This window comes from Polypterus senegalus, chromosome 11 (assembly GCF_016835505.1).
Source record: "Polypterus senegalus isolate Bchr_013 chromosome 11, ASM1683550v1, whole genome shotgun sequence".
NCBI lineage: Eukaryota > Metazoa > Chordata > Cladistia > Polypteriformes > Polypteridae > Polypterus > Polypterus senegalus.
The window spans coordinates 140,959,380-140,984,888 of NC_053164.1; the positions used below are offsets into that span (position 1 = coordinate 140,959,380).

Here is a 25,509-nt window from a genome sequence, read left to right on the forward strand (position 1 = left end):
AATAGTTTCTTTCAATAACCATATTGTTTATTCAACATACAAAATGTTGCCGAAACAGGCAACCCAGAGATCAGAGCCGAAAATCTAAAAGCCAGAGATTTAAAATGGGAATTTACAAAATAAGGAAAGAAATCGGAACCAAACAACACAAGAAGTAGTTAATGCTATGTTGAAGAATTTTAGACCTTATTTAGGCCACTAAAGGCTACAGTTACAGCTGAAATCGAGATAACTAATGTGTGTTCTTCTGAAAAAACAGAAACCCTACAAAGAGACTTTCAGAAGATAGATAAATGTTATTTTTTTTCTTCCATATGTCTTTTATTTCCATATAAATGATTAACCTATTTGATCATCCCTTTATTTTTCTAAAAAATTATGTTGCTCTTTTTCTTAAAGCCATTGTTGCTTGCTTATTTCATTTAAGCCTAACTACCCTGAAGTCCAATTTATAGGGAAATGTGAGAAAAAGTAAAATAGCAGCTTTATCAAAAGTCTCATTAATTATTTGATTTTCCAAAAGCAAAGCCAATATTGAATAAATACTTCACTAAACAAGAATTTAGAAAAAGGGATATCGCAAATCAGCAATTGTCATCCAAACAGCTTACAACCAACAGTCTCACTATATGAACACTGCAGATTGACAGGTGCAACACTAAGATCATCCCCGTCCACTCAACATAGAGGGTAAATAGCTTCTGACATACACTGCTGTGAATTCTGGTTGCAATGGACAAGATTATACTGACCACACACCTACTTGACCACATGCACCTTCATCACCAAATGAAGCACACTCTAAAACCATTGTTATTTAATAAACTGTAGATGCAAAACAGATAATAGGCATAAGCAGTTTACTCATTGTACTGTACTATTATTCTGAATGCTAATAAATCATCTTCTGAACCTCGTTAATCAACTGGAGGAAAGTCAAGGCTTGAACATATCCCACCAACATCAACCAATAGGCAGAAACCAAATCCAGATGAGGTGTTAGGGTTTGAACCCAGATACCTAAGGATATAAAGCAACAATCTTAAACAAAGTGCCATTGTGCCAGTTTTTGAATGAAAATATCATGCTGCATCAATGGAAGATGTTGATCATATTTAAGTAAGTATATATACATTAAACATACAGATGGCATGATGCTTCTTAATACACACACACAAACATTTACTAGCAGTCAAAAGTTTTAGGACACCTCAGTTTTTCACATTTTTCTTCGAATTTAATCAGTTGAAATGAATGACCTAAAATAGTGAAAATGGTGTGCTTTGAGGTACCTATCATGCAAGCTGGCAACCCTCAGAAATTTGCTTTCTGATTGGGTTGTGACTTTGGGTCTACCAGATCTCTTCCTATCAAGAGTTTCTTCCAGTTTCCAATTGCCTTTGAATTGAATAGGACACCGTAGTCACTGACACTTTGATTTTTTCTGCAATTTTTCTCAATGAAAGGCCTACACTTCCAAGGGTAATAATGCCCTGTCTCATTTAATTTGTTAATTGCTATATTCCTGTCATTACCACTGGAACATTGTCCAAGTAGTACTTCGGAGGGTGTAGTAACACAGTCTGTTCTAACTCTGTTTGAAGACAGACAGAGGGCTTTTAAGTAATCAATAGAAATTGGGACACCTGTACGAATTGTTTGCTTCAATTTGCAAGGCCTAATTTACTTTAATTGCTGCAGAACATCTGTAGTATGTAACCTATTAGTTGTTCCTGAAGAAAATCCATTTCTAACATTCTGACAGTTCCCTATTTTCAGTTTTTTCTAACCTAAACTTTAAATTTAAACCTCTGACAGTTTACTACTTACCTTTTCACCATTTTAGGTCATTGATTATATCTCAACTGATTAAAATTGAAGAAAAACTGGAAAAACTGAGGTGTTCTAACATTTTTGACCAGTAGTGTACACGGTATTTTTTACCAAGCATTTTAGATTTATTCTACGTTTTTTTCCACTCCACAGACAAAAAAAAAATAATCTGAAAACAATTATCATAGAAAGAGTCCACTAGTTGTAAATAAAACATCCAAGTAAAACAATTACAGTCATGAAAACCAAAAACTAAATTTACTGATTGATCAAACAATTAATTAAAAAGCAATATCTAAATGAACACCATCAGCTCTTACAGTTTTCTGACTATGCTACGCTAAAATAACGAGTCTTCAGCCATACTATGCCTTAAATGCCGAGATGAATGAGGTTTGTTTTATATTGCAGATTGGGTAAGCAGATTGTTTCAGAGTTTGGATGCCCAAAAGCTAAAAGCAAAGCTTCCTACACTGCTTGATTTTAGCCTTTAAACAGACTAGCATCTTCACACCACAATAAGTTTTATTAAGTAAGGGAGAAGTTAAATCATTTATGACTTTGTAGGTAAGAGGGAGCATTTAATCATTAGCTCTAAACAATATTGCCAGTTGCAGTAATTTAACAACTAGTGGATCTTAGTTCTAGTTATGATTCTTATTGGCTTGTTTTAAATTAACTATAGAATAGTATGGTTTAAATAGCCTGGTCATAAAGAATAGTAATAAAGAATGCTTGAGACAAGTGAATAAGCTAACATTTCAAAATCCTTCAACTTAAAAATTAGCCTTAATTTCTAAACTAGAGAAAGTACATTTTGAAATACTCAAGGCTAAAGCTTTGTTGAAGATAACATCTACATTTTGGAAGTAATTACAAGTCAAACTTTTTGAATTAACAGTGTTCAGCATTTAGATAGATAGATAGATAGATAGATAGATAGATAGATAGATAGATAGATAGATAGATAGATAGATAGATAGATAGATAGATAGATAGATAGATAGATAGATAGATAGATAGATAGATAGATAGATAGATAGATAGATAGATAGATAGATAGATAGATAGATGCTTTATTAATCCCCAAGGGGAAATTCACATACTCCAGAAGTATACTGATAAAAACAATATTAATTTAAGAGTGATAAAAAATGTAGTGCAAGTTAAAAAATTCAAGGTGGAGAGTGCGAGGCAGGTATAATAGACAATAACATTGTATAGTGTTAATGTTTAAACCCGGGTGGAATTGAAGAGTCGCAAAGTGTGGGGGAGGAACAATCTCCTCAGTCTGTCGCTGAAGCTGCTCCTCTGTCTGGAGATGATACTGTTCAGTGGATGCAGTGGACTCTCCATGATTGACAAGAGCTTGCTTAACGCCCGTTGCTCTGCCACAGATTTCAAACTGTCCAGCTCTGTGCCTACAATAGAGCCTGCTTTCCTCACCAGTTTTTCCAGGCATGAGGCATCCCTCTTCTTTATGGTGCCTCCCCAGCACACCAGCACGTAGAAGAGGACACTTGCCACAACCATCTGATAGAACATCTGCAGCATCTTATTGCAGATGTTGAAAGACGCCTGCCTTCTAAGGAAGTATAGTCGGCTCTATGCTCTCTTGCAGAGAGCATCAGTATTGGCAGTCCAGTCCAATTTATCATCCAGCTGCACTCCCAGGTATTTATAGGTCTGTACCCTTTGCACACAGTCACCTCTGATAATCACGGGGTCCAGGAGAGGCCTGGGTCTCCTAAAATCCACCACCAGCTCTTTGGTTTTTCTGGTGTTCAGTTGTAGGTGGTTTGAGTCGCACCATTTAACAAAGTCCTTGATTAGATTCCTATATTCCTCCTCCTGCCCACTCCTGATGCAGCCCACGCTAGCAGTGTCATCAGCGAACTTTTGCACGTGGCAGGAATCAGAGTTGTATTGGAAGGTCTGTCTATAAGATAGTTAACGATCCATGCCACCAGGTATGAATCTACTCCCATCTCTGTCAGCTTGTCCCTAAGGAGCAGAGGTTGGATGGTGTTGAAGGCGCTAGAGAATTCCAGAACTGCACCACTGCCTCTGTCCAAGTGGGAGAGGGATCGGTGTAGCATGTAGACGATGGCATCCTCCGCTCCCACCTTCTCCTGGTATGCGAACTGCAGAGGGTCAAGGGTGTGGCGGACCTGTGGCCTCAGGTGGTAAAGCAGCAGCCGCTCCATGGTCTTCATCACATGTGACATCAGGGCGACAGGCCTGAAGTCATTCAGCTCACCAGGGCGTAGCTGGAAACACTGCGCCTCTATAAAGACACAATTCACACTCACTGCAGTGTGGGAGGATGCGGGGTGATGAGTGGAGAGGCAACAACTATGTATAAAGCATGTTCAATAATAAAGTCAGCAATTTTTGCCTGTTGAGATAACATTGTCTGCCATGTTTTCTTCCCTCACAGGGCACATAAAAAGAAAAATCTTATTTTTTATTTAAGTTAAAGAAAAATATGTATAACTCATTCACCGTTTTTTATTCATAAAGCAGTTTATTAATCATGGAGTTATTATTGTTTTGTTTAAATAATACATGAACTGAGTACAATTGCTATACAAATTAAAGTTAGTATTGTGCTCCTGAATTGCATCTTCTAATTACAAATATAAAATATAGAGAAATGAGAATTGGTCCAGCACTAATCCCAAAGGAACATAATGTCTAACTGCTGAAAATAATGAGGGAATTCTGATTTCACACTTCCATACATACTGAAATGATTTGATAAATTTAATAAATTAAGTAAGTATGAAGTAAACCAGAAAAGAACAGAATCTGATAAACCAAAATTCTGAAGCCTTTGTAGTAGAAAGATATGATCAACAGAAATGGTTAACTATACGCATAATAATGGTATAATTTTCTGCTTTGGAAGAGAGTAGAATATATTTGAAAAATTAGTTATATATGTTTCTATGCTCTGACTGTTTTGAAAAATGAAAACTGAAACTTAATAAAGCATGTATTTTTAAGAAATATTCAAGCTATAAGATTACAGATGTTCTCATTAAGGAAAATGTACATTTAAATAAGCAATAACAATTTTTAGCTACATGTGAGTCTGAAGTGCACCAATTAGTGCTGCTGCTGTACCACAGCTCCAGGATTTGCACTGCAAATTTTGGCTTAGTCACTTTCTTTGTAGAGTTTGCTCAATCTACATTTGTCTATGTAGATTTGCACCAAGTACTTAGGTTCTCCCTATTTCACATATGTACATGCCACTTTGGATGTCAAGTGTAAGTTTGAAATGCTTAATTCATACCAGGTATTTTTGCATAGCTAGTACAGGCTACCAAGCACTGAAAGGCATGACCTTGGTCAAGAGTAACACATTTCATATAAAATAATCATTAAGTGACAGTTTACTGGTTGCAGAATACCGTAAAATTAGACCACTTGAACAAAACTGGTCATTAAGCAACTAACTGTCCTATCCCATTCACCAAGAGGCTCCAAAATTAAATTGTGTTAAATTTTCAAGGTCCCTAAAGTCGCACTGTCCACCACACTAATTTGACATTTTATTGCATTTGTCTATGATCCTTTTTGTGAAGAAAAAACCTACTGACATTTATGTGGAAGTTGCCTTTGACAAGTTTCCATCTGTGTTTTCTGTTGAAGAACTCATTTTAAAGCAACAGTCTGCATCCACTGTACTAACTCCTTCCATAATTTAAAAAACAGTTATGCCCCCTTTTAATCTCTGTCTGCTTAAAATGAAAATAACTTGGTTTTCAGCTTTTGCATCCGATACTGGCTTTGAATTACAGAGGTCCAACAAATATAAAACTATACATCAAAAATGGAATTCAATCAGAAAGAAGATTAGATAGTAAAGGATTTAAAGTGAGTGCTAAAGGGCTGGTTACAAAAACTGCAGTACTGCATACATTCTAGAAAGAAGCAATCCCTTAGGCATTTACAAGGTTCCAACATGAAGTATACTGTACATATGACCGATATAGGCAAGATGGTCACACAGGTCCATCAGGTCATTTGAGACAGTGCATATGCATAACATTCCAGGGAATTTTCCAAAACCTCAGAAAAAACACGTAAAACCATTAATCAGGGCCAGAATTCTAATATTCATTCTCAATGGTTTGCTCTAAAATTTGTTTGAGTGGAATATTTTTTATTATAAACTCTAGAAAAAAAAAATATGGTGTGATAGTAGCATAAAAAAAAATATGGTGTGATAGTAGCATTCACAGCTTTGCAAGCAGTGTACTGGGCTGTGATATTAAAGTGAGAGCACATCCCTCCAACAAAGCTTTTAAATTACTGGTCAATCCGCTTTCCCATCTTTACCTGTGGTCATGACATCTCAGCACTGAAAAAGAGGCTCCTGTCCATGATTGGTGAGCTGAAACGTTTTTCAGGTTTGTTGAGTAGAGCTGCTTTTTTCAGATGTAAAGAACCCATTGGAGTTGTTTTGGCATGTAGTGGGAATCTACCTTTGAGCTTCCAATGTGAGCGGACCCAGAGTAAGATGATCCCAGGCATAATTAAGGGATTATATCTCTAAAGCAGTCAAGGCATGATTGTGAACTTTCTAGAAGCAAGAGTGTCTAAATGAGTTTTTATAAGGTTCACTGTTTGTTTACTCATTTTTCTAGGACTTGAGAATTTTTTCTCTGAGAACTTTGTACTTTTTGTTATGGTTTTGAGTTATGTAAAATTTCTTTTCACTTTTGTTTTCTAGCTTGATTTTGATGTAAAATTTGTTATTATTATTATTACTGTTATGCTTCTATTATTTGTGTTCATGGGCATTACCATTATGACGTCTGGCTGTTATTATGTGGAAACCCATTATTAGGAAGCACTGTTTGTCATCATTAATGCAATGATACTTAAACCAAATTAATGAACCTTTCATTGGCCAAGCTTGTGAATATTGTGTATAATAGAATATTGATAATGCTCTATGTAAATTTCACAGTTTTTGTCTTTTTGATTAGGTAATTTTGATGTTGAGTTTTGTTTTCATTTTGTCTTCCTGGTATTGGCCTTTACTTTGCTTTTCTTCAGACTAATGATATTCCAGTCCTTTTTGTCACCTCTGACTAACAGTTTTCCTGCTGTGGCAGTAAAAGTGTATTACCACGACAGCCCTCAACAAGAAAAGCTAAATGCAGAGTAAATGAATGAGCATGTGAGTGAGCAAGTTTATAAAAGCATGGGTGAGTTTGTGAGAGAGTTAATTTGGATAGTAGTAGCAGTAGTAGTTTTGCCGTGTGTATAGAGTGCAGTGAAATTCCTTATTTCATGTCTAACAGTCATGAAACACATTGCCACTCTTCGCTATGTAATAGAAAAACACACAAGGCTTATGTACTTCTTTGTAGAGGATATATTGAGGAACTCTGTCACTTCATCACAGACTATATTAACTTCTGTGTTGACACAGTGGTACTCACAAAGACAATGCTTTGCTTTCCAAACAAAAAGGCCTGGATTACTAAGTAACTAAAAGATCTCCTGTATGAGAAAATAGAGCATTCAAATCTGGTGACAAAGACGCTCTGAAGGACATACAGTGTGTGCTAAAGAAAAAGCTGAGTGAAGGAAAGGAAGTTTACAAAGCAAAAATAGAAAACAAGCTCAATCAAAATAACATAGAAGTTGTCTGAAATGGACTGGGCATACTGGACTCAAGTAATCCAGGGCTCAGGTGCTAGAAGGGTAATGAAGACAAAGCTAATACCAATATTTTAATACATTTTCCCTCCCACTTTGACAGTCTTCCTATCAACCAGTCTCCTCACACAGTCCATACTACATCAACAAATCCAACCATGTCAACTGGAATGGATGGTGACAAGTCAATTTCTGACCATCAGTGTGGACTATGTATAACTGGTATTACTGAAGACCAACTAAGGAGACAACTGAGGAAGCTACACTCAGGAAAATCTGTAGGACCAGATGGAGTTGGTCCTTGAGTTCTTAAGGCATGTGCTGACCAACTTTGTGGTGTTCTCTGTCACCTGTTTAATCTGTCCCTAAGGTTTCAGAAAGTGCCACTGCTATGGAAGACATCTTGCATTGTTCCTATTCCAAAGAAGGCAGGCGCCTCATTATCTGATGACTACAGACCAGTGGCACTTGCGTCTCATATTATGAGGACCTTTAGCAGACTAGTCCTGGACTATATGAGTTTTCTTTTCGTAGACCACCTAGACCCACTGAATTTTGTCTATTGGACAGACATTGGAGTGTTGGATGCAATTATCTATCTGCTCCACAAGGTTGATTCTCACCTGGACAAAGCTGGCAGCACTATGAAGATTTTGTTTTGATTTTTCCAGAATTTTCAGTACCATCCAGACATCCCTGTTAAGGGGTAAAGTCAGAGATAGGCAGCTAGATGAGCATATGGTGTCCTGGATAATGGACTCTCTGTCAGGCAAACCTCAGTTTGTGAGATTCAAGGACTGTGTTTCTGATACAGATGTGAAAAACGCTGGAGCACCACAAGAGACAATCCTGTTTTCTTTTCTCTTTACTATGTACAGCTCAGCCTCTAAATATACCACCAGGGGCCTCATGTATAAACGGTGCGTACGCACAGAAATGTTGCGTAAGAACTTTTCACGTTCAAATCGCGATGTATAAAACGTTAACTTGGCGTAAAGCCACGCACTTTTCCACGGTACCTCATACCTTGTCGTACGCAAGTTCTCCGCTCAGTTTTGCAGACTGGCGGCACCCAGCGTCAAAGCAGTGCTACTGTTCCTGTGTGGTTACACATTATTTTCCTGACACGGCTTTAAAAATACATTTAAACTAACCGCATATTGTTTATTAGTGTAACGCATCTGATTGTAATTAACTTGTAACAATATAATGGTCCAGGGAATATTCATAGTATTCCAAATACCATAACTGCTTTAGCGTTGTTACTCTAACTGCACCTTCTTCTTCTTTCAGCTGCTCCCGTTAGGAGTTGCCACAGCGGATCATCTTTTTCCATATTACTCTCACTGTACCACTAGGAGTATTTATATCACTGTATCTGAGTGTGAATCACAGCAGCAGCTGATAGGAAAGAGAATTATCGGTATACAGCTTCAAGTACACGCTGTCTCAGCCACGGCAAAACGTTTCAAAGCCTTTCTTGTACGGACCTCGCGGTTCAGAAACAGTTTCATCCCAAGAACTATAAACGCACTCAATCAATTGCTCCTTGTAGAACTGTTTGTACTTATAAGTACAATCACCCCACTGTAAACTTGCACTACAGTTATAATATCGCACAACCTGAGCCACTTTATAAAGCATGTATTCACATATGATGATGATATAATTTTTAAGGTGAAATGCAGCAAAATATGTTTATTATATTATACAGATAAAACTTTAACTTCATTTAAATAATCTTACGTTTTGAAGAATCAGCGCTCTAAGCTTACAGATGGCTTAACTTCTATTACAGAGCTGATTGTGTGGTGATTGGGTATTTGGGGAAAGAAAAGCAAGGACTGCAGTGGCGGCTACGCCAATATATATTGAATATAAAACAGAAAGAGAAAATAACAACACAGCTAAAAACGCAGCGACAAATTTCGGCAAAAGTTAAATGCTTGTGTCATGAGCACAAGGCAGCTATGCAGTGTCCGCAACGGGCATGGCCATCCACCGTGCATAAGATACCATATTGACATTGGCGGGTGAAGGAGCCACCAATTCTTCCTCTGCCCAGTGCCACCACAAGCCTAGAGCCGCCCCTGAGTACTGCTGCAATAAATTATTTCATCGAAGGTTGCACACAATCACTGCGCCGTGAAACTCATGTTTAATAACGTGCTTCAACTCCTATCATCATGAAAATGATATCACGTATACATCTCAGTATTTTAGTTATTCAGAGAACTGTAATATCACGAATGTAATGGATTCTGTGTCCAGTTGGAGGAAGAGAGCCGGTTTAAGAAGCAAGTAGTGATTCACACACACAGAGCACATAGTAGATCAAATACAAAACAGAGTATTTAACGTGCTACTTTAATTACGATGTGATTTGAGAAACTGGTTAATTAAACGATTTTAAGATGAAGTTTATGATGTTCTACTTTAATGACAAAATAAACTACGTGATTAAAGTGGAAATGTCGAAACTGAAGTTGACATTTCGTGCTTTTTCCACACTGTGTGCCTTTTTTTTCTCTGTACCCTAATAAGCTTTCATATGACACTCAGACAGTGGGCTACAACTCGCCTTTTCATGGTGACTTTGATATGTGACTTCCTTTTTATTTCTGGCACTGTGCGATTTTGTGAACATGAGCTTTCAAGTTTCTCCAACACACTATGTCACTCAATCAACTTCCTTTTGTTGATTATACCACGGTTTATTTGAACAAATAGTATGTTTTTCCTTTGCCTCCACTTGGTATTCGCTGAAATTCTTATATTTTCCCCCGTGCTTTTCCCATTGTCTTTTCACAGAAGGCTGAGCTAAAGGGCGATTTATATTCATTTGCATATTCAAAGAGGCGTAATTCTGGGAGGAGTTGGGGCGTTACATAAAGCGCGTGCACGAGCGTTACTTTTCACGCTGATCGGGATTTATGTAGCGGAAGAACATGGAAGTTGGAGTACGCAGAGATTCCTGTATCTGGATTTTTCTGTGCGTAAGCACATTTCGGCTTTTGTGCTTACGCCATGTTATAGTGCGAGTTCTACGCACGCCGTTATACATGAGGCCCCAGGTCATTTCACTTGCAGTAATTCTCTGATGATTCTGCATTTTTGGGGTTTATTGATAAAAGGGATGAGACAGAGTATAGGAGTCAGGTGGAAAAGTTTGTTTCTTGGTTCAAAGAGAATTCTGTGCCCCTTATCAGCAGCAAAACCAAGGAACTAGTCACTATTCAAGAAGTGGAAGTGGTCGACTCCTACAAGTACTTGGGGATTCACATTTATGACAGGTAGGACTGGTCTCTATTTCCATTGGATACTGTGCTTCTTTAATATAGGAAGTGACATCCTTCACATCTAGAACTCTGATGATCAGTGTGACTTTCTATGCTGTGGTGTGCTAGGCTAGTAAGATCACTTCAAAAGAGGCCCACCAAATCAACAGGCAAATTAAAAGGACCAGCTTAGTTATATGGTTTCCTGGAAATAGTAGGAAAGGAGAAAACTAAATCAAAGCAGTGTACCATTATGAGCACTGCTCCACATCCACTCTGTGACACAGTAGCATTGAGTACTTTCAGCCAATGAATTATTCAGCAGAAGAATGTCAAAAAATGCTACTGGGGCTCCTTTATACCAACAGCAATACATCCGTATAATGGCTCTCTGTGACTGTGACAGCTAATTAGGAACCTTTCGTTATTTTGAATTTTTTTTTTTTTTTGCTTTATAGTAATTCCGGTGTGCGTGTTGAGATCAAAGTATATGTATATTTATTCATTTACTTAATTGCTTACTTTCTTACTTATCTAGAGTACCTATTTATGCATTTATTCTTGCTAATTAATATTATAAAACAGACATTCAAATATAACATAACATTCTAAGATCTGCCAAATCCAGTTTGGAGTTACAGAGAGGCTAGCACCTATGTCAGCAGTAAGGGTTAAATTATTTAAACAGTACAAAGCCATCACACTCATGCACACAACCATTGGCAGCTGGTTTGCAATTGCCAATCAACCTAACCTGCATGGTTTTGAGAATATGGGAGGTAAACCAGAATACCTGGAGAATAATCCATGCACACAAGGAAAGCGGATGCATGTTCAACACAGACAGTGACCATGTGTGAGATCTGAAATCAAGACACTGAATCTGTGACCCAGTAGCACTCACCATTCCACCACTACACCACCCACCAGTATAAAAAAGAGGTTTTCATTTTTAGAAAATCTGCAATTGTAGTAAGATTAGCTGTGTGAAGTACCATGGTTTTGGTAGGAGCCTCAAAAATGACCTTTTACAGAGAAGAGTCATTTTTAGGTTTTGAATAGGAAGGCGACTTCTCTTTGCTTCTGGGTTGTTGTTCTTTTCAGTTATATGTGCAGGATTATTTACTGTTTTCACAACTGCAGTGTTGTATGTGGGTTGTACTACTTGATCCTATGTAAATTTGCTTTTTTTAGTGAGTGAACAATTCTAACTGTCTAAAGTTCTGGTTCTCTACATATTTTAACTAATGCTGAAGCTTATTTTGTGAACATTGTTCAAAGATAGCAATGCATCCATATTAATTGCCTGAAAAAATTCATAATGAAGTCTGGAAGAACTTAATCAACGTAAGTATTGACACTAAGGTTGAAAGATCTGCTTTCATGTTTGGCCTTAAGGGTGAAATAACATTATTAGGAGATGTATAAAATTAACTTGAACAATTGAGTTATTACTACTGAGTCGAGGGGACTTAGTTTAAATTCTATCTTAGTAAATCTCTTTGTGGAGGTCTGCAAATACTCTCCTTTGTATGTGCAAATATACTTACAGATACAACCATAAACAAGCATATTAGGTTAACTGGAGACTCTAATTTGACTCTGTATGAGAGAGTGTGGTTACATGGGTTGTGATTGACTATGACGAGTTATTACCTCTTTCAGGTTTGGCTCCTACATTGTGTCCAGTGCTTCCAAGGCAGGCTCCAGCTTTCTGCAAATCTAACTTGAAATGAAGAGGTTTAGGAGACCAAAAAATAGAACTGTGAAGTTATTAATTAATATACATAAAAATACTTATTTTTACTATTGCAAGAAGGTCAAATTTCATGAAGGTCAAATTTCAGAAATAAAATAATGAAATCGCCTTTTAAATATGTGAAACGTTTCTTTAGTTTTGCAGACTAATTTGCAGATGTAGAAATTAAACAAAATACAATACAGGTGACTCAAGAGAGCATATTGTCCCAAGCATCATGTTTGTAATAGTATCTCATGATTTGGGAAAAATTTGAGCAAGGATATCCTACTCATCCAAAAGCCTAGAACAAAACTCTGCAGCCACTGCAGCCCTCCAGGAATGACTTAGCCCATCCCTGGTCTAGACCAAGTGTTATATGGAAGGCACTGGTAAAATGTTTGAGTGTGGACAGGACACCACAATTGCAAATGAAAACACATAATATTTTCACCTTGAGAACTCTGATTTTTCCATGTAATGCTAAAATTATTTTATAGCTTTTTCATTATCACAAAGCTAGAATATACCAGGAATGGTGTCAATTCAAGTGCAGATACAGAAAGATAGATAGAAATAGGTAGACAGAGATAGACAGAGATAGAGAGATAGATAAAATCAAATTTGTAGCAGAGAAGGCGAACAGAAATTGACTTAACTTTAGCTCAAAGTATTTATATATTTGTTCAAAAGAGAAAATAAACATGACTGACAGTCTTAACGCAACACTAAAACATACCTAAAAATGCACAAGATAATGTAACCTATAACATTCAGTATATTTTTATAAATAATGGTTCTTTAATGGCACTTTGTGTTTTTTTACTATGCTGTGTGGTTTTTTATTGTCAAAGCACCATTTTATTCTAAGAATGGTTCTTTTAATATGAAGTTGGTTCTTTGTGCTTTGAAAAACTTCCAAATATGTAAAAACAATAGGAATCTTTAACACATGGGAGTCCAAATAGCAGGACGCTAACAGATTAAGAAAACATGGACTTAGCCTAAATTATTGTATGCAGTGAGATTTCTTTTAAAATCATGAGCCATTGCTATTTCACAAATCTGTTATCATATTTTCATGGTTATTTACTGTGTGGAGCAATGTAACAAATCTAAATAAATAAAAGATTATTTCTGGAACCTTAATGTGGATGAATCTTTTTGAAACCTAAAATGATTCACCTATGGCATCATGCTGAAGAACCTCTCTGACATATTTTTAAGAGTGTATACACATTTTAAGGGTGAACACTGGAAATGTTGGACGTTTCAGTATAGGTTTTATTAGATCTTATTAACAGAATTAAATTTAAATATCTAATAAATATGATCGGGGCCTCATGTATAACACCGTGCGTACAACTCACACTATAACATGGCGTAAGCACAAAAGCGGGAGTGTGCGCACGCACAAGATGCAGGAATCGGTGCATACGCAAAATTCCATGTTCTTCTGCTACATAAATCATGATCAGAGTGAAAAGTAATGCACATGCACGCGCCTGGTGTCTCACCCCAACTCTTCCCAGAATTACGCCTCTTTGAATATGTAAATCAATATAAATAGCCCTTAAGCTCAGCATTCTGTGAAAAGACAATAGCAAAACCAAGAGGAAAAATAGAACAATTTCACCGAATACCAAGTGGAGGCAATGAAAAATATACTATTTGTTGGTTTAAATAGTGGTATAAACAAGAAAAGGAAGCTGATCGAGTGACATAGCGTGTCAGAAAAACTCGAAAGCTCAAGTTCACAAAGTCGCACAGTGCCCAAAATAAAAAAAGAAGTCACATATCAAAATCGCTGTAAAAAGGCGAGTCGTAGGCCACCGTCTGAGTGTCATATGAAAGCTTATTAGGGTACAAAGAAAAACAAAAGGCACACAGTGGGGAAAAAGCATGAAATGTCAACTTTAATCTCGAAATTTTCACTTTAATCACGTAGTTTATTTTGTCATTAAAGTAGAACATCATAAACTTCATCTTAAAATCGTTTAATTTACTAGTTTCTCAAATCACATCGTAACTAAAGTAGTACGTTAAATGCTTTGTTTTGTAATTGATCTTCTATGTGCTCTATGTGTGTGAATCATTATGTGCTTCTTAAACCGGCTTTCTCTTTCTCCGACAGGACACAGAATCCATTACATTCATAATAATACAGCTCTCTGAATAATTAAAATACTGAGATGTATACGTGATATCTTTTTCATGATGATAGGAATGAAAGCACGTTATTAAACATGGGAACACGGTGGCACAGTGATTGTGCACGCCCTTCAATGAAATTATTGCAGCTGTACTTTCTTTTTCAAACGTACTAACCTCCAATTCCTGTCCTTACTTTTCTTTCTCCAAATACCCAATCGCCATACAATCAACTCTGTAATAGACGTTAAGCCATCTGTAAGCTTACAACGACGATTCTTTAAAATTTTTAAGGAACATTGAAATATCTTCATAGTACATGTTTAATTATTCTATCCATCTATCCTTCCAGTGTCACGCCAGCCCAGCAAAAATAGATACAGCACAAGATAGGATCAATCTGTTAACTAGCTAGCGCTGCAGCACCGTGTCCTCACATGTTTAATCATTAACAATACAGAATATGTAAATGAAGTTAAAGTTTTATCTGTATAATATAACCAACGTATTTTGCTTCATTTCATCTTAAAAATTATATTGTCATCATATGTAAATATGCACTTTATAAAGTGGCGCAGGTTGTGCAATATTATAACTGTTGTGCAAGTTTACAGTAAGGTGATTGTACGTACTTATAAGTACAAACAGTTCTACAAGGAGCAGTTGATGGACTGATTCAGCATTTCTCAACCTTTAAGTATTTGCGACCCGAATTTTCATAACAGTTTTAATCGCACCTCCCTAACATTTTTTTGAAATGTAGATGCATATTTTATTATACCTACTTAACTTTTATCAACATTTATCTAACTCTATATTTAATATTCTAGTATCAGAATGTAGTTTAAGTTAATTTGTTTTGGTTTCAACAGATGCTTTTTTCATATTTTTGATTCTTGTTTTCTTTTTTTCACATCTTCGTGCCCCCCCTTTTTGTTACTTCACGCCCCTCTAGGGGGGCCCGCCCCACAGGTTGAGAACCACTGGACTGATTGACTGTGTTTAAAGTTCTTGGGATGAAACTGTTTCTGAACCGCGGTCCGTACAGGAAAGTCTCTGAAGTGTTTTGCCATGGCTGAGGCAGCGTGTGCTTGATGCTGTATCCCGATAATTCTCTTTCCGATCAGCTGCTGTGAGCTCCGAGTGGTGCAGTGAGAGTAATATGGAAAAAGATGATCCGCTATGGCAACCTTTAACGGGAGCAGCTGAAAGAAGAAAAGAAGGTGCAGTGACAGTAACAACGCTAAAGCAGCTATGGTAATTAGAATACTATAGCTATTCCCTGGATCATTATATTGTTACAGGTTAATTACAATCAGATGCATTACACTAATAAACAATATGCAGTTAGTTTCAGTGTATTTATAAAGCTGCATCAGGAAAAGAAAGGATAACCACACAGGAACAGTAGCACTGCTTTGACGCTGGGTGCCGCCAGTCTGCAAAACCGAGGGGAGAACTTGCGTTCGTCAGGGTATGAGGTACCATGGAAATGTACGTGGCTTTACGCCAAGTTTAGGCTTTATACATCCCGATTTGAACATGGAAACGTTTGTACGCAACATTTCTATGCGTATGCAACATTTATACATGAGGCCTCCTGGTCTTTTTGTTTAAAATTTGTGATGATTTTTTATTTAAATGTTTGATTATTTGTTTCATATAAATCAAAATACCAGTGCAGAAAATTAATTACTCAAGCATTAGGAACAAAGTGAACAGCCTCTGCAGGTTTAATATTTTACTCAAAAACATTTTTCAGTCTGAAGCTATTTATACCTGTTTCATTTCTTTGGTTATCCCTGGCCTTCATCAATTGTTGTTGCTGCATTAAGGTATGTAAGAAGTAATTCAGACATGAGTTTTGACATTTATAGATCACTTGTTTTGATTTGTTTTGTTTTTTTCTTAGATACATCAGAAAAATAGATTTAAGTCTCACTGTGATTACCCACAACTAGATAAAATTCCTCTGTGAAAGTAACCACCAAACTCCAGAGATAATTAATGACCTTAAGCAAGAAACAAATTAAAGATTGGTACAAATCTGTTTCTATTTGCACAGGTCATGGTGTAGATTTATATGAGAGCAGATTATTGATGCTATAAAGTAAAGTAAGAAAAATAATAGTCATCCTATAACAAGAGTATTACACTCTAAGTTCAATGAAATTAGTAATCAAAACTTTTCCATTCAAAAATATTAGCCTTGACAAATACAAAAATACCTATGACCTTTGTTTTAAAAAAGTACAGCTATTTACAAGTTTTGTTGAAAATATAAAAGCAACTTTAAAGACCCAAAGTGTGATAAACTGTTGCAGAGGTTTTGTCAATAATTTACTCAATTGCTGATTTGAACTGGTGCAGGAAAACTTTTGAACACGAAATTTAACATGCAAGTTCATTGAACCTCAGGGAATCAATACTGAGCAGGACCCTGGCCTTAAATATTACTGATTGGACTTTGACATTGCCATATATGTATTTTCATTAGAAATTTTATATTATACATTATCAGCTTATGATTCTTATAGAGTATATTATTGACTGATATATAATTGGTAATCTTAGCATAGTAATGTCAAGCATAATGAACTAGCCATCAAGACAAGATCTCACATAATTATATCAGTTATATCAATAGACTTTATTAGATATTTTATAATACATAATTAAATCCTGGAAATATATTAAATGTATACATTAACTCCATAAACATTGCATTTTTAAAATCAACTATCAAAGTACATAATGTGTAAAGGGTAGGAGATGTTAATACCCATCCAAGAGATTGACTAGTCTTTTCATTATTAGATTACTGAAGAGAATGAAAAGTAATGTAATGTGAAAAGTAACCATTTACAAGATTTTAGGTAACTTAATTTCTTATAGTTTAGCTCCGCAAAATAAAATAATTTTTTGGGGCGGTCCAAAATAGAACAATACTATCTTTTGACATTGCTTTTTGGCTTCTGAATTTGAGTAGGCTTTTGGTTATTTTTAGATTTCTTTTTTCATTATCAGATGACTAAAATAAAAGTGAATTTTGTTCCAATTCTACTGAAACTCATTAAACACTATGCATATTACACCACTACCTCTTTAGAATACCAAATATTACAGTATCTGGGGTAAAAGTATTTTATTGCTAAATACGCATGAAGTGAACATACAATTCTAAACAATCAATCGTGGAACCGAAAGATTATTGTTTTATTAAAGTCAGTGACCCGCCTGATTAAGGCTAAAAGCCTAAACATTGCGTCTCTAATCTTCCTTTTTATTTTACAGAGTGGTAATCTCTTTTTATTATTTATTATTTAAACCTTTATTGTATGCAATTTTGTAAAATATAATGTACATGAATATTATATAAAGGCGTCCCCTTAAAATTAATTGGTGACGAATGTTAACAAAGTACACCAGTTCCATAAAATCATAAATAAACATTGATGTTATATTATTGTAGGCAGCTAAAGGAAATAAAAGTGTTACTGACTTTACTGTATAAGCGCGGATTGATGGCACTCCGTTAATCACGGTTCTTTAAAAGTATAAGCCGCTCACAAACCTTTGTTGGTAACTTCCCAAGCAACTTCAAAAAGAATCAAGTCTTCAACAGGCAGATCCTCATCTTCCCATAGGGGTAATCCATTCAAGGAGGTCATTGACAGGGATCTCGACAGGGGCATCTTGGTATGAACGTTTTCCAGTTAGCAAGAGACACCTATACGATTCAAACAGTACCGCTGTTCTCCCCACTTTACTCTCACTGATAGCTTAGTTGTAATGCACTACACTTTCATACACTTCCACCACTTTGACCCAGGCTCGACCGGGCACCTGGAGTTGGAGGCGGCAGCGGTGGTGATAGTGGATAATAGGTTTTAAAGTTGTGACCTGTGCCTGTAATTCAATGAGATTAAATGTGATCCTTTGGATTTACTGTATCTCTTGTTGCAGTACACGAGGCAGAGAAATGTCCTGGAGTGCGGCGACGTAAAGTAGAGGACAAGGCGCCCCGCCTATTGCCCCATCGGACAACGCCGCAACCAGCAAGTGACCTGGCAGATCTATCATGTATAAAGAGATGGTGGGAGAAGATAGACGCCAACTAATTGGCAAATATGGATGCTGGGATCGCCCAGGTAACGTTATTTTGGGAAGTGTCCTCAGGCTAAGAAAGGATCCTGTTTGTTCTTCATTCAGAAAAATCACTTTAGAAGGGACAGTAAGTCAATAAACGGATTGAGATGCGCGTAGGTGTGCTGTGTACTTTATATAGTTGCACAGCTGACCCTTATCGAATGAAACAACTATATCTATGCTGAATTGTTATTCTGTCCTTAAGACCCGAAATAAAGCAAAACACATTCCACAAAACATTACTGTGATGGCAGTTCGTAATTTATAATAATAATAATAATAATAATAATAATAATAATAATAAATTATCATTTAGTAATGGGACATTTTATGAATATTTGGCAGGAAATTAGTTGAATGTACATTGCAAAGGGAAGATGGCACCACTGAAAATAGTCAAATCAACACAACAAAAATGCGACGAGAAAATTACTTGAGAATTTTCCCTCACCTTTATTTCGTAAGAAAACTATTAAGCTTTATCCTAGCGACGGCGGGCAGTATCTCTAAAATACGAACTTTGTCGGCATCTAGTGGCGAAAACTCGGGTTAATAAAAAGGAAATGCCTTTAATGAGAGTTGCATCATTTTGTTAAATCGTTTAAATTCCTTGCATATAAAATGATTGGATTCTCTGTTTACTTCAAATGCATGTAGAGACAAACAATGCAAAATTGCTAATAAAACCACCGAAGCCAAAGGCAGATTTAACACATAAAAATGAAAAAAAAAAAAACTTTGAAGGATATTAAGTATAACATTTACATTCTCAAACTTATTAGTCCAGTTCATGGTCTCAGGAGGCCAGAGCCTATACCTGCAGCATTAGGAGTATGGCAGAGAAGCCAGAGGACTCACCCACAATCACACAGGGTCAGTTTGGAATTGTCAGTATTCTGTGATCAAATGAAGCATTCGTTGATATTAAAAATATAAAAGTTTAGGTACATTTAAACATGTATTTCTAAAATGACTGGATACCATTAATATTCACTAAATAGGACAGGACAATATTTTCTTGCCCATTCTATGTCAAAGAACACCTTGTGTTCAGATGGAGGGAGAAAATAGAGAACAAATATAACTTCACTGATAGGTAATGTTGTCTCTGTGCTCATGATTTTGTCAATTAAAATGAAAACCTAATCTGGACCACAGTAGATGTAAAGTAATCCTGTGCACAGTGCTGAATCTGGGACTTTACTTCCTAGCTAGCACTACATTTGACTACTACTACTATCTGACTCTTTCAATAACTAGCAATAAATAATAACAAAATAACTTTTTTTTAAATGCTCACAAGTTCAAGTAACAGCTACTGAATTCTAGGCAGATGAGTACACAAGTCTGTTTTGAAAATTCAGTGCTGCAGTGACCATTTATTCCATCCATATATATTCTGAAACCAATTATCTGTGCATTCATCTGTTAACTAAAACCTGACTCACTTATTCTGGTTCAGGAACACTGGTAGCCAGACCTTCCTCAGCAAGAGCAAGGAATGAAGCAGCCTTTTACATGATCTCAGTCCATCACTAGGTACAGTCCCACACAATTCCTCATTTGCCCAACTTAGACACATGCTGCACTAATCAGCCTCGCCCATACATTTTTTGGTATGTGATTGGAAAACCTATGTATGTGAGTATGTGATAGAATACAATCAGTAAATGGGCAGGGATATGAACACAGTTGCTGTGAAACAACAGCACTAGGTGCTAACCGCTGCACCACCACAACAGCTAATGAGGCCGTTTAAATAGGGGCAATAGCCTTGACTAAAAAATTGGTGAGACAAGCAATACCCACAAGGGCAATTGAGGGGCAGTGTTGAACATTTTGACTAGTGGTGAAGTCTTTTGGTGATTTGTAAATTTGTCACAGCGTAGCAACGTCAGTGAAATTAAGAGCACTTTTTATACAGAACACAGTTTTTGTTAAAAAAGGTTTAAACCATAAAATGTAATAAGGAACCCTGACTGTTAAAGCACAGAGGCCAGTTAATAGATCATGCAAACTGTATTTGTAACATCATCTTTATGATGATTCCTTTAGGATACCCAGTTTAGTAACCACAGTAGTTTCAGCTGCTTTATAAGAGTAGCATGTCATGCATTTTTGAAATTTGCAAACTTACATTTCTTATACCTGCTTTTCTCAGGTTAGGTTTGCTTTGGCCACAGTCTATATCCTCACACTACCAAGTATAAGTCAGGAACAAACTTATGATAAGATTGTAAGGCCCACATAAAATTCATGCAAACACACAAAGAATATGGAATCTCTTCTGAAACTGTGATAAGACTGGGATTTAAACAGTGTTTTCTGGAGCTGAGAGACAGAAGCACTAACTGTTGTGCCACCCATGTAAAACTATTCTGCAGAAACACAGAGATTGTTGAAAATCACAGTGTAGAATTCACTGTCAGTAAAAGAGTTTAAATCATCCTTTATATCAGACACCCTGATACTCAAAGACTATTTTTTGTGTTTAGGCATTCATAGATCTGAATTCTATCATTCTAAACTATAAAACTTCCAGTACTGATCAGCTTATTTTTAGTTTCAATAGAGGCTTCTGAGTTTTAAGTACTGTATTTTTCATGCTTACCCAAGGTGCTCAGCCTGAAACAATTAACTATGTGATGCACTTTAGATTAAGTACTTTAGCCTGGCATAACCCTGTGTGTTGAAGAATAAAACTGAATACAGCATAACTACACTGTCATCTCATTTGTTGTACTTTTTTATTTGTGTAATGTCTGAAAGTGTAATACAGCAATATAATAAACCTTTTTGTAGTACATGTAGCTGCTTTGACTGCTAGGGAGTGTCTCAGACCCACATACCCTAAACACAACCACACTCACAACTGTCCTGGATTCAAATGGGCTATTTTTTTTAACAAAATACATCTTCTTGGACTCCTACCACAATACAGTAATATTCTTCTCCTCCTATTCTCCCTAGGTTACATTTATTCTCCTCATCCTCTACTGAGTTTGACTTGCCTTGAAGAGGTAGATGGCTCCTTTTTAATGCAGACCTGGAAGTACTTTGAGCAAGACAGTAATGTAGCCAGGAAGCACTTCTGAGTCTGGTGGAACCTCCATTCCTAGGGGAGCCTTTTCCCCACAGCTCCCTCTCACAGCTCCCAAGGATTCCTACAGGGCCACCTTCCGTAACTAAAACTCCCATGCAGCCCTGTGGGTGTCCAAATGGGAGCTACAGCAGATGGATGCTGCCACCCAGCATACAGGGAAAATGGTTAGGATTTTGCAAGAAGTAGCAATTAATAATATTTTAGCAAAAATGTATGTGGGTTGCACATTTTGAACATAAGAACAATAACGAACATATGGATTAGTACAATGAGTACAATTAGATTTTTTAGTTCATGGACATTTTTCACAACATTTGCCATTGTACAGCATTGACCATCATTAGGTTCTATTATATCATTATTTTTTTTCTCTTGTTCTGCATGAAAACATGAGATCATCACTACAAAGTACATGGTGTAAGTAACATATCACAAACAAATATAATTTTTGGGTGGAATATTAATCTAATTTAAGTTTATGTTAACCAAATAGTTTTCCTTGAAAATAAGATTTGGGAAAAATGTATTTCAAAAACATGTTTATCTGTTTGGAGGTTATTGTAGAATTACATTAATAACTAAAGTTATCAGATTAGGGCAAGGCTTTCGTCGGCATACATTTGTTTATTACAGAATCACAGGGTGAACTCAGTGTTTTTATACAAAAAACAAAAATAATGGCTCCCATCAGAGTGAATTTCAAGATTCTGGTGACAATGAGTTGATCAAGTGAATTCTAATTATAGGCTGAGGATTGAGATGGAGTACTGACACAAGCCATGCTAGAAGGGGTGAAAGTTATCTAGTTGGCAGGTGTATTGTGGGGCATTTACAAGTTACAGGCTTCAGGTATCACTATTTTAGACTGCAGTTCTCCACATCAAAACAAAAACATTTACACTTCATACTCTCTCATTGTAGGGAATTGTACTGCATTGCCTTTCCTGCTTGTTTCTAAGATTTAACCCTTTAATTATATCTGTTTACTGACAGGCAGTGTGTTCCAGAAGCTAAGGCACTTGACTTTAAAACCACAAGGTTACCTGGTAAATCCCTGCCTCAATCTCATTATATGATCCTGAGCAAATCAACTGACCTGTGGTTGTTTCAACTATACAAGGTAACAGTGAAACCATAGCTTGGCTGCACAGAAACAGTAGTCACTATAGAAAGCAACTATAAAAAATGCAAGTTGTTTGTTTATTAAGGTGACTACATTAAATTATATTACCTTAAACATTTGTTTTGATTATGTGGCAGTATGGTGCAATAGTTAGTACTGCTGGCTCATAGCTTAATAGTTATATGTTTGACTTTTAATTTGGACATTGACTTATTGAAGTTTGCATGTTTTCTCATGTTTTTTGTCTTTGTTTACTCTGGTTTTCCAAAATGGTATATGTCCAGTCCCTGTCCTTCATAAAAATTCTCCTTCTGTCACTACTACCTCAACTGGATTAGGCAAAATTGAAAATGGATTGTTTTAAATACTAGTGTAATTAAATCTTCAATTTTCATCTAAATCTTCAATCTTAAATTTTCATATTAAAAGCAGTTAAATGTGTTGGCAGTGTTAAGAGAAACAATGATTTATTGTTGAAAACGTTTTAGCCTTCTTCTTCACATTTTGATATGCCTAGTTTGTGACTAAAACATGACATGGCTAGACAGAGCAGCATCCTTGTCTCTGGAGTCATTCATTTTTACCTCTATGTTTGCAAATAGAAATGCACAGCCATTAGTCTTTTTTGACTCACTGTTCACCATGTGTTTACTCTCCTTTCATATCTAGCATAATTGATTCTACCTCGTGACTTGTGAGTATTCAAAAGTTGAAAATATTTGTAAAATATCAGTACACAAGAATAATTATTCCTAAAGCTTTCACACATATGGATTTTATTAAATCATAAATCTCCATACATACTTTATCTTTAATATGAAAGAATAGAAATAACACCATATAAACTGCAAGCAACCACCCATGAGTAACTTTAATAAAATGGCACATGAACGGTAAGTCTGTAGCAAAAATAAACATTTCTAAGAAAATAAAACAGAGGTTCTGATGATGGTATAAGCCAGAGCAATCATTTTATTTGCTATTATTTGAGCTCTAGGGTTACTAGAAAATCAAAATGAATTACTTGGCAGTCTGAGATAATGGCAGTCAGCCAAGTAGGAGATCAAAATCAGGTATTTGACTGAGAGTAGGTTAAAATACTACCGAGCTGTCTACTAATTCCGTCGGAAAGTTTCTTTAAGCAAGGAAACCTGAACAAAGAGAATGTGCATTTCTACTGGAGTTGCATGATCACCCATTGTAGAGCTCTCCAGGCTTACACACAGCAACTGGCAGAGGTCAATTAGCAGAACTGTCTCAGGGGGAGCGTAGCAGGGACCCTGTGCAGTACTGGTCTTAGAGTAAAAATAACCACAAGGAATTGTGAAAAAAAGATAAAAGAAAGAGACATGTGTGTCGTCTTTTTTTTAATGCATTTATTTATATTATATTTGTGTGTATATATAGATTTTGGAAGTTGGGGTTGGCAGGCATGGGACACCCTAAACCACAATGCACAGAGCACCGACCCCTTTTGGCCAGCAAAAAGACAGTTCTGTCCATAAGGATCACTCTTGTGAGCTGGTAACAGCACATTAGTCACTCATCATCAGTAGTAAAAAATTCTAACTAATCTGTATAAACAGGCTCTCCGCGTAGTGTGATGTTGTTTAATTCATCTAGCAAAGCAATGGCTGCTTATGTTTCAAAGATGTCTTTCATATACTAACCCAACTAGTATTTAATGATGCCAGACTTTTGTCATGAATGTCACATATTACCTAAAAAATATTTTAAATAATTATACACAGGTTTTGTTATAGGCCACAGCAAAATCAACGTAACACATTTTAGTGGTTTGGGTTTTAAGGTTTTCACGCATTTTTTGGCTTTGCTTTCATATACATCATGTACTGACATGAGAAACTGCTACCAATGCTTGTGAATGAAGAAAAGCTAATATGCATACTTTTCATTCTCAGTACTTAAAAGAATATTTTCACATCAATTTCAGTTTTTGTAAATTCCAGTTTCCCCTGATTAACGCCTAAGTGAGTTTGCATTGCATTGGTGGTAAGGCTGCCTTCCTGGCATTGTAAGCAATCTTTGCTTCCATTTGGGAGACTAGCATCATCCCAGTTGACTGGAAAACGGGACTTGTCATCTTTGGTCCCCGGCCGGGGACGCCCAGGAGGACGTGAGGAGGGCTTGTGCCTCCTCCAGACCGTGAGGGGGCGTCCGTCCTGGTTCTGTTGGGAGCCACGGGTTGAGGGCATGGAAGCCCTACCCTGTAGGGGCCCGTCGTCACCGCCAGGCGGAGCCCCGATGCCGGTTTATCCCGTGTGGTCCTCGGCCGGGGCTGGAGCCCGGCCGGGACGCCTTAGAGGACCAGAGGAGGGCGTGTACCTCTTCCAGACCGAGTGGGGGCATCCGTCCTGGTTATGCAGGGGGCCTCGGGTAGGGGGCTTTGAAGCCCAGCCCTGTAGGGACTCGTGGCCACCACCAGGCGGCG

General features: G+C 36.8%; 1 protein-coding gene across 1 annotated transcript in view; it reads right to left on the reverse strand.

The window, feature by feature from the left end:
* Window positions 1–18,722, reverse strand: part of gys2 (glycogen synthase 2) — a 103,644-nt gene extending 84,922 nt beyond the window's left edge. Inside the window, exon 1 of the mRNA XM_039769701.1 lies at window positions 18,257–18,722. Coding sequence (XP_039625635.1) covers window positions 18,257–18,377 — 121 coding nt within the window. The 5' untranslated portion in view covers window positions 18,378–18,722. The remainder of the gene's footprint in view (window positions 1–18,256) is intronic.
* Window positions 18,723–25,509: the final 6,787 nt, after the last annotated feature.